Source organism: Lytechinus pictus, chromosome 3 (genome assembly GCF_037042905.1).
Source record: "Lytechinus pictus isolate F3 Inbred chromosome 3, Lp3.0, whole genome shotgun sequence".
Taxonomy (NCBI): Eukaryota; Metazoa; Echinodermata; class Echinoidea; order Temnopleuroida; family Toxopneustidae; genus Lytechinus; species Lytechinus pictus.
This window is the reverse complement of record NC_087247.1, coordinates 40,092,295-40,102,571: the sequence shown is the minus strand read 5'-3', so window position 1 is coordinate 40,102,571 and position 10,277 is coordinate 40,092,295. Positions and strand designations below refer to the sequence as shown.

The 10,277-nt window shown below is 34.4% G+C and overlaps 1 protein-coding gene across 1 annotated transcript; it reads left to right on the top strand.

The window, feature by feature from the left end:
* Positions 1 to 1,703: 1,703 nt before the first annotated feature.
* On the top strand, positions 1,704 to 8,939 carry LOC129257257 (ninjurin-2-like). The gene is made up of 2 exons (XM_054895539.2): positions 1,704 to 2,378; positions 4,381 to 8,939. The coding sequence occupies exons 1-2, from the start codon at positions 2,184 to 2,186 to the stop codon at positions 4,732 to 4,734; spliced, it is 549 nt and encodes a 182-aa protein (XP_054751514.1). The 5' UTR covers positions 1,704 to 2,183; the 3' UTR covers positions 4,735 to 8,939.
* Positions 8,940 to 10,277: the final 1,338 nt, after the last annotated feature.

The window sequence follows — 10,277 nt, the reverse complement described above, 5'->3', positions numbered from 1 at the left end:
GTCCTGATTTTTCAATTTTAGGTAGATAATTGAAGGGATATTATAATTTTGCTATGTAAATATCATAAATATGATTGAAGTTATTTTTTTTCTCACCAGGACCAATGAATAACTGCCCTTCTTTAATAATTTCCTTTATTTTGTGGCTCATTGTGTCTTGAATTGAGAGTTATGGTTGGATGAACAACTCATCAAAATGTTACACTAACAACAAAGGCTTTCCCTCAAAATCCAATTTCTTGGCCACATGTGTTCCTTATCAAGAATTCCCATCAAGAAGTGCTAACTTTTGTTGTAAACCAATATTCCATATTTCACCCGGGGGCAATTTACAGCTAGCAACTGTTTGACTGGATCTGAGATCTTGTGCATGGAGTATATAGTGTTAAGGGTCTGTCTATCCTTCCCATAATTCTTGGCTTGCATCATGCAGACGTGATCGTTTCACCTCTTTAAAAATTCAGCGATAAAAGACTTAATTTTCATCTTTTCATCTGTAGTACCATGTGGGCGCAAGCTACAAAGATTCTTCTTAACAAGCTTTACCAAGTTGGTTTCAGCCCTCATTCATATTAATGTGATTGGCTTAAAAGATCAGGCTCTCTATTATGTTTTATGCCTTTAACAATGTATCATTTTAAAATTTATATTCCTTCTTTTCTGTACTAATGTATCTGAAGAATACATATTCATTCCAGATTAAGGTCATTACATCTGGGGATGGGGGAACCATGCTCGTTCACAACACAGATAAAAGGGTTGTTTTCACTGTTGTTCATTGAACGCACTTACAGTGAAAAGGGTATCAAAATTAAAAAAACAGGGGAAAAAATGTATACTTTTCAAATATTGGTATGTGGAAAAGGTAGGCATGTATATTTCACCCAATCATGAAAAATATTTGAGACATAATTTAGGATGGGGGAAATATGACTTGTTTGGTGTATATTGATATTAAATATTGGTTCTGAATTTCGAAATCGAAGGATGATATTTGTTTTGAAAGTCAGTGTATGAGCATGGTGTCTACTTTTTAATGGAAGTCCCCCCCCCCCCGGAATTATATTGTGAATGAGCTTAAATACTATTATCATCATTTTGATATATGAAATTGGTTGGAATTATTATTCTTTTTAATGGGGGGACACAGTCGGGTTACATGCCCTCTGATCTTATTTCATTGTAGGTTATATGTAGTTCATTAGTAGATTTGACGCATGTTTAAGCAAAATATTTATATGCAATGAAAGTTAAACTATGTTTTATGAATATGAAGTATGTAGATAATTTATTCTTTTAATTGCATTGAATTAATTGTAACATGTAACACTACAGATGCTTCTAGAAATAATATTTTCTTGATGATTAGAAAATCAAAGAAAAATTACTCCACCCGTCCTTAATTAAAAGAAAAATTGCAACTGTATGTTTGTTGCCATTCCATACAATGTAGTAAGGCATCAAAGAAATCAGTTCTATTTTGTGGTATGTTTACTTGCCTCACTGTGGGGTGTGATATTCCACAAAGAATTAAATTTTCTATGGAAGCCTGCTTTCCAAGACTAATTACAACCCCTGGGAGAACCAGTAGTAGTAACCTTGGGAGAAAAAAATCCACCTGTGTTTAACCAGCTCACTGTGCAACAACACACGTAACTAACTAACGCTCTTCCATCTAGTACCTGTCCATATCAATGCACTACGCATACACACAAACATCTCCATTCATTCATCTCCCACACATTAAACCCAACGAGTGACACTCACTGCGCACACACACACGCTTCCCCCTCTCTTCTTCATCTCCCCCCTCTCTCTTATCCATCTCTTATACCCATTTATGCTACTTGTCTCTGCAGTGGACTTCTACTGCCATGCAATGATGTTTTGCCCTGGTTTTACTCCTCTTACTGGCTGATTGCCTGAAAGGATGCATATTTTTGAATTATGGCTGATATGTTTGACTGTTAATGCATTCAATATGGACTAGCTTGTGACTGCATGGTCTGTTTTTGTTAAAGCACCTTAATGCACTTTTGGATTGTACGGCTTTTCTTGGAGTAACTGAAAGAACTGAAACAGTCCGATATCTCCTGGCAGAGCTTCTTCAAGTTCATCCTCTTAGGAGTGCTTCATCCTAGTTTGATAGTGATTAGTGTGGTGTGGAACTGCTATGGAAACAAATGGCTAACCCAGCGACGTACCGAGCCGCTCGCAGTCGTAGCTCGTCTCCTCCGATCACGAAGCGGCATACTTATACCACCATGAGGTTAGATTCCTTGTGCTGTGGGGGACGCCCCCCTAGGAGATACCCTCCGTTTGAGACACGGCCCACTGTTAGTATGGAAGAACTTGAGATGCAGCTAGCAAATATGGAGGTAGCAGACTTAAGAATCATGAATTGTGTGTTTTGTCTGTATATGGTCATTACTTCATGATGTAATATACCGGTTCTGCGGGGTTGCTGTGATAGTTTTTTTTTACAATTTACAATACAGAAAATTGTAGTTCTACATATGTATTAAAATGAAGAGACAGAAGAAGAGATGGAGAGAGAAAATGAAGAGAACCAGAGAGACAAATTACAGATGATGAGGGAGTACAGAGGAATGTAATGATAGAGAGACAGAGAGAGAGAGAGAGAGGGGGGGGGAGATGTTATTGTTAAGAAATATTTTCCTTTTTGGGGTCATAAACATGCTTGTGTATATTGATGAACTTTGTATTGAAATGAAATGAAAAAACAAAATCACTCTATTTCAGATCAAGATAACAAATCATTATCTTTTTGCACATTAATGCCAAAAATAGAAAGAAATAGAAAGCATCATTCCCAAAGTGCAATAGGTAAGGCACTTGTAGCCTCATTCTCAACACCCTTTGCATTAAGATGGCTGAATCTCCCATTGTGAGGCATAAATCAGAGGAAATGAGGGAGGTGTGCTGTGCATAAGAATGAGTAATTTGCTGTCCATGATCCTGGATGTAATTTGATCTGCCTTGAGACACCAGAATTCATTAAGCATCCCTCATCTTTTGGGGTTCCTTTGGTGGCCCAAGACTCTCATCTTTTCTCACCTTCCCCTTCTCCAGATCGATAAACCCATTGACCCTAATCTCAGAAGAGAACTCCTCTGTATTCTAATCTGAAAGGAACAATCCAATCTTATATTGATGTGAACTTAGTGAAATATATCGATAGTGGAAAATTATTATTTTGATGTTTACAATTGAAAAATCAAACTTACATGATGTACAAAATAAAACTTGCAAGATGAATGAGTTGAATAGGTGAAATAAGCAACTTTCATAATCTATTCATATTTTACTAAAATGTTTCCCCTATACCTTTATATAGGGGAACATTGTAGTAAAATATGAATAGATAATGAAATTTGTTTTCCAATTTGTATGGATTGTTTTGAAAAAAATAGTAATAATAAATCTTTCTGTCAAGGTGTAAACATTTAAATACTTAATTGAAAACCTTCATATTTTTGTCATATAAAATTGTGGATGCAATTGATTCCACAAATGCACATATCTACACTGCATTGTGATAAATATCTTAATGATCCTTACGTTATGCAGTAGCTTAAAATAGAATAAAAAATTGATAAATGATATTTTGAACCATGAGTTTTCTTTGTTTGATAGTAGCTCGTACCCATTCCATAGTTTTTGTTCATTACTTTAATGCTACTGTCAATGGAGAGCTGTGAGAGTTTTGTCCAAAGAGAGAGAAAAGCAAACAAGGAAAATGGTGTCTGGTTGCATATGTCTGTGTCTCATCAAGCGTGTGAAATATGAAATTTGTTGGCATAGGAGGAGACAGCAGTTCAAATTTTCTTTCACAGGTGCCATTCATGTGAACTTGTGAAGTGCATTGTCCATATGGACGACTTGGGGTTACTTTTGGTGCACCATTTCTCTCTCTCTCTCTCACCCCTTTTCTCTTTTGTTTTTGCAAGGGTACATGTTAATATGATGTGTATTGAATTGTGGATGTATTTAGTGAGGGTTAATTATGCCCCTAAAGACTAAAATGTAATATTAGCATTTAGAAGGTCGTATGAATGAAGTAACTTTATTATCATAATGAATGCAACGTTATACTTCAAGTAATGTAATGTTACACTGTAAAAAATCAGAAGTATTGTTAATGTACATTTAAACAATTTTAGGTTGCAATCGCTCTGTTTTATTTTCTTTTTTACATGAATTGAAGTTTAACTTAAATTTTTCATTTGAGCAAGTATGATCCATAATCTAATATCCTTTTAGTTATCTCATCCTTTAGGAGTGGTTAAAAAAATATTGTTGCAATTCATAATCTTATTTTTAATTTATCACAAATATCTGCTTTTTTTTTCTTTCCAGAACCCGCCACCGCCTCCAATAGACTTCAACCTATATGCTACGAAGAAGACGATAGCGGAGGGCTTTTTGGTAGTGGCTCTCCTTGCTGCTAATGCTGCCCAACTCAAGACTATCATCACAGCAGGCAAAGAGAATCAATTCCATGGCTTTGTCACTGCCCTGGTCATCCTCTCCATCGTACTCTTAATCATCGTCATCGTCTTCCTGCTCCTTCTAGGCCGTGATAACCTCAACGATGTCTACAAACAACGAAAGTTGGATTGGATCAACAACTTTGCCACAGCTCTTGTTTTCTGTATCGTATTCATGAACATCTTTGTATGTGCGTTTGGAATAGAACATGCACCCTTATAGTGTTGGCTGTGTACGTTTTCATAAACAGAGTAGGTCATGTACTTTTCTAGTATTAAAAAGAGATAGACATGGTATTTTTATGAAGACTAATATAATATTGCATTAAATTTTGCAATAGACAACTCTGCCCTTGATGATGCAGTAGGTTTTTAAAAATTTTAGCCAAACATTGTACATTATGAATGTCAATGAAAAAAAAACCCAGAAGATAAAGAGAAACAATTGATGATTCATTTATGTAGATAAGTTCTGAACAGTCTTATAAGATATTAATTTGATTTATCACACTTGCAGTGGTAAACTGAAATACTAATGTATTCAAGAACTGTCATTGAGATGATGTGCACTACATCAAGCAACACACTTGGTTCTTGTTTACAGGCAAAAAGGCTTCCATATCATTATTCTTCATGCATTCATTAATAACGCATAGCATACAAAATGGTTTCCCCTAAAGGCTTGAGTCTGGAGCTCGTCTTTCTTAAAGCAAGATAAAAGGTGATGGGGAGAATGAAAAGGTAGAAAAGCTGGCTTGCAGGTTTGTCAGTGCACCAAGGCTTTTCTGAATGCATTAACTCTTGCCTTTCTCTTTTCCCGAAGCCATTTGGGGCTGCCATTATTTCCATTTAGAATGGAAGGTAAACTTCTGCTTTGTTTCCCAATCTTGCATTGGATCAATGTTAATGGAAATGCACAATGCATGATGCTGTCATTATTTTTCAATCTTTAAAGGATGCTTAATCCACATATTCAGGTTCATTTTCAAAGTTTGAATTTATTATCGTCCTATAAAATTTGAATTATCATACCTTTACTTAAACATCAGAATGGTGTAAGTCATTAATCAGAAAGATTTCACATCCCTAGAAAAATGTTTCTTTACAATAAAGAGAACACTCCCAGAAGGAGTTCCTGAAGCAAATTATAGGTAGTTTGTTTCAAAACATGAAATTGGAACAAAATATATTTGTTTAAAAAAAGTTCTTGCCCACTCAGATCTTGCCTAAAATTGCAATATCATTTTTAAACTACATGCACCTCATTTCAAACTTAAGACAGATTGTTGTCCTGATAATTTGGAAAATTTGGCCAGAATTCAGACTCTGACATGATGGTAAAATTGCTTATTTTTATGGATCGATTGTTGTAGGAGACAATGAAGAAGTTCATGATTGCTTTCCATGCATGGTTTAATGAACTCTTAAAGGCCTCTGAGCATTCTGTCTGAGAAGAACAGTATCTCTCATTGCACTTGCTATATTTAGCTATCGCCATCTTTATGCATACCGTGAGCAACATATGTTGAAATGATCATATCTGAATGCTACTTCCATAATATGCAATGACTCGATTTCACATTAGTGTTTAAATGTGTGACTAACATATTCAAAAATGCAATCTCTGCCAGTATAGGTAGCTGCGACACTAAAATGCTGCATATTCTTTTGTGGCCTTTGAAAAAACACACCTACATGTGGGATAAGGCATCATGAATATGTATGAAGGCATGAGGAATGTGTATTAAGGTGTCATGAATATGTATGAGTTGAATGGTTTTTGTCTGACCATCAAGGTATAATTGTTGTTGAGTAATTTAAATGATAGACATCTTGAAATGTAGCAAAAAGAACCTTCTCATACAGAATTTGTCACTTATTAATTAAGACTTGAAAGTAGGACCGAAAATGTCAAGACATTGGATGTAATATAAAGTTCTACTCTATATTTTTTTATGAAAAATTAATAGTTTGTATTAAGATGAGGCCTATGTATCCACTATTTATTGTTCCCATTGACCATAGGATATACATGTATGTATATTTCTTCATCATTTTGTGTTGGCATTATTGCAATTTATGCACTAAATTGGGCAGTGTTTTCATGATTAATTCATAGAATATGGTAATAATTCTATGTCACATGTGTTTTTGCCATAATACCAATCTCAATAATATATGCTATCTGCACTAACTACTTGAACTTTATAAAAATTATTCTCTTCCTTCCTCAGCCAATAAAATGGCAGCTTCAGTAGCTTATGACAGTAGCATGTAATGTGCCAACAGTTTTTGTGTAACAGGGCCCTGCTATCAGGGTAAGATATTAACATAGTGAGTGTTCCCCTGTTCACCCGTCTCAACACCTTATCATAACATATGGTATGGTGCTATCCCTTCCTCTGCCTAATAGATCTACTAAGCAGCGTACAAGAAACATGGGACAGTTGATTGCTTCAGACATGAGGATGTTAGAAACAAGTGTTTTGATGTAAAACGTGAAGTATATATTATCAAGAGGTGTATGTGATCACAAGGTTGTTTGTATATACTTTTGAAAATTATGGAGGACAAAAATAGTTCTCTGTAATTATTTGACCACATTTGAATTTACTTTTATACTTTTAGGATTGAAATGCCCACTTTTTGAAACAATTAAATTATGGTACGAATTTATACTAGTACTTGCATTGTATCACATCTTGAGTGTGATAGATTAATGTTTATATTCCTTTATGAAATGATTTACCTTGCACCTTTTTAATTTTTCAACAGAAAAAGATTATAGCTCAAAGTATACACGTTACTCAAACTCACCTTTAAGATTTTCTTTTGCAATTTATTTAAATGTAAAAAAAAAAATGTTTCGGTATATACATGTAAACTCACATGTTTCTGCTGTGACTCAATTATCCATAGTGACGTTATCTCTTGGAACAGTCACTTGAACGAAGAGTGATAAAAAGGGATATCATATCACCTCTAATGTACTGTACTTGGTTACGTACAAAAGGTCACAGTTCTTTTTTGGAACTATTTCTACCTACAGACTAACCACTATCTTCATTGAATTGGCAACATCAAACGTTGCCGCTCTTCATTATAGCAAAATAATCACCTGTTCAGAGAGGTCAAATCCTGATAGAAGCATATGCTTTGTTGTTGATATCCAACAACAGTGTTTTCTATTTCATTAAAGGGTTATCATGATTTTTCATTAAGCTGTCAGTTTTGAGTTGTAGTGAGTTCATAATACATTTGAATTTATTTTTACATTTGAAAAACAAGTATTCATATTTCATTCTTGGTTTTATTAGTGTGCATAGGTTGATTTGAAAAGGGGTTTATAATACATATGCATGTTTTTTTCTTTTTTTTTTTCATGATACCTGTCCCTTCAAAATTTCTAACAGAAACTGAATAATTCTTTTGGGTGAAAATCAATTTAAGATAATGGTACATTTGTATACAGCTGCATTGAGCTTTGATTAAGATAACAACACCTTGTGACCTTGTCTAATGCAATTGAATAGGAAGCACAGAATCTAATTGTACATTCAATTCCACAATAGGATTTGGTTTTAAGGTTTTTATGATTCACAGAATGATTGATGATATGAGTTGATGTACTTTAGTAACACTACATGTACCAAGAAATACTCAATTTGAATGATGTGTCATTGTCCAATTGGTTTTGCAGTACTGTCTTTTTATAGTTAATGTTTATAATGCACTCTGATTTGAAATAAGTTCAGAAAGGCTGTGCACAAAGACCAGCTGAACAGTGGATTATTTAGAATCTTAAGGATTTATTATCAAATTCCAATTCAAATCTTCTATTTAACTTGAGGTTAAAATCTAAATCCAATGTTCAGTTAGTCACAATTCACAGCAGTTCATGATTTCATTCTAAATCTTTTAAATTTAGAGTGAGGGTGACTAAGTATTACTCATGATACATACCTACCTAAATTCAGTTGGAGGTATGAATATCTTGATGATTCTGTGCATCAAATTTTGTCAGTATAATTTCAGATAAAATTGTCCCATTTTGTTTCATATAACTGTGTATATAATTTCACCTCCTATATGTCTGTAATTGCCCAATTTCCTGCCAATCTTTGTTTCAAGAATCATGCATGAAATTGAATCTTCAGTAAATATTCAAAGAGGCAGGTGAATTAGGTTTGAGATGGACAATCTGTTCAATAGCAAGATATCATGTACCAGGAAGGGACATGTCAATTTCATTCAATGCCATTTTGGGGTGAAATGAATCCAAGAAATATAATTTTACTGTCCCACAGGAAAATGTTTGCATTGAACATGTTGGTTGATATTTTCACAGTGATTTTATTTTCACTAATTTTTGTGAGTCCAACATCTCTAAAATCTCCAGTTCTGCATTTTGCTATTGCTGAACATTAAAATACCAAAATTGTAAAAATAATGTCTTACATCCCTTAAATGTGCATAATAACCTAATTCTATTAATATTTTATCTCATACAATTTTTTTGTGAACAGAAAGAAAATATCATTTACTAGTATTAACAGCATGGTTTATGAGATGTTTCCATAATCAAGGAAAAGATGAACTTATCCAGGGCACCAAGCTTTCCCATCTCTCATCTGTACTGATAATACTGTGAAAAATAGTATGCTTCGGTGTATACTGATCATACATATGAGAGGTCACTGAAAATACCATTCAGTATTTAAAGGAGAGCTATGGGGGGGGGGGGGTACAGAGAATAAGAATAGCCCATCCATCTCAAGCTAGAATGGGATTGAAATTCAGTTTTATTTCCCTGGACAGTGTAAAGCGATACAATCATCTGACTTGAGTAGTAAATGACAATCATATATCCTCAGGCATACTGTCACTGAAACTGCATTATGATGGTAATCATAGGAGAAAAATAGATGAATATATTTACAGTTTCATTTATTTGATATTCATTGGAAACATGATGAATCTGTTATGTGTTGCTGTTCAAAATGACGGGTCGTTTCTGTTCTAGTAAGCATCCTTGACCACACTCCACCGAAGACTGTCTTCTTGAAAGTTGAAATGTGATCATCCGAATGAACTTACATCTATGAGATATATTGAAAGATTAATTTCATCTGTATCAGTCCTTGATTGCATATTTATGAAAATTCCATGGAATCTTCTTTTTATAAATGTCACTGTGCATCTCTTTATCCCACTGTGTGCATAATTGAAACCCAAGACTAGCATTGCATTTACCTTTGCTTATTATATGCACAACTGCGCATATCAACTCTCCCTGTCTTTACCCATGCCCCCATCCCACGCTCTTAACTGGAGCATTTCACGCATCATGGTCATTACTTTTCACCAGGAGATGGAGTGATATCCAAGGTTGGTGATGGACGATAACGAAAGAGAGCGTGGCCCAATGATCTGCCCTCCTCCCTATGGCCATTTAGAATAGGTGTGGAAAATTGGAAATCGATTCAGGAATATGAAATGAATAATTAATACCTTTGCACTCTCTCTCTCAGTCCTCCCTTGTAGTGTCTATCTGTTTGAGGGAAAGATAGTTATTGATGAGTTTAGATCTGGTATGTATGATCTTTTGACAGCTAATTGTTGTATACAACTCCAATAAGAGCCATTTGTCTGTGCATTATGCATGATATTGTATTTCATTTTATTTCACAGTAAAAAGTAAACCAACCCCAAAATATTTTTTCCCAATTAAATCCTTTCAAGTTCTTTTTTATTCTCTCATTGAGC

Excerpts from the sequence above, each read along its gene's own strand:
- LOC129257257 (XM_054895539.2), top strand. The coding sequence starts at position 2,184 with ATGGCTAACCCAGCGACGTACCGAGCCGCTCGCAGTCGTAGCTCGTCT. Across the intron at positions 2,379-4,380 it reads TGCAGCTAGCAAATATGGAG|AACCCGCCACCGCCTCCAAT; the intron begins GTAGCAGACTTA and ends TTTTCTTTCCAG.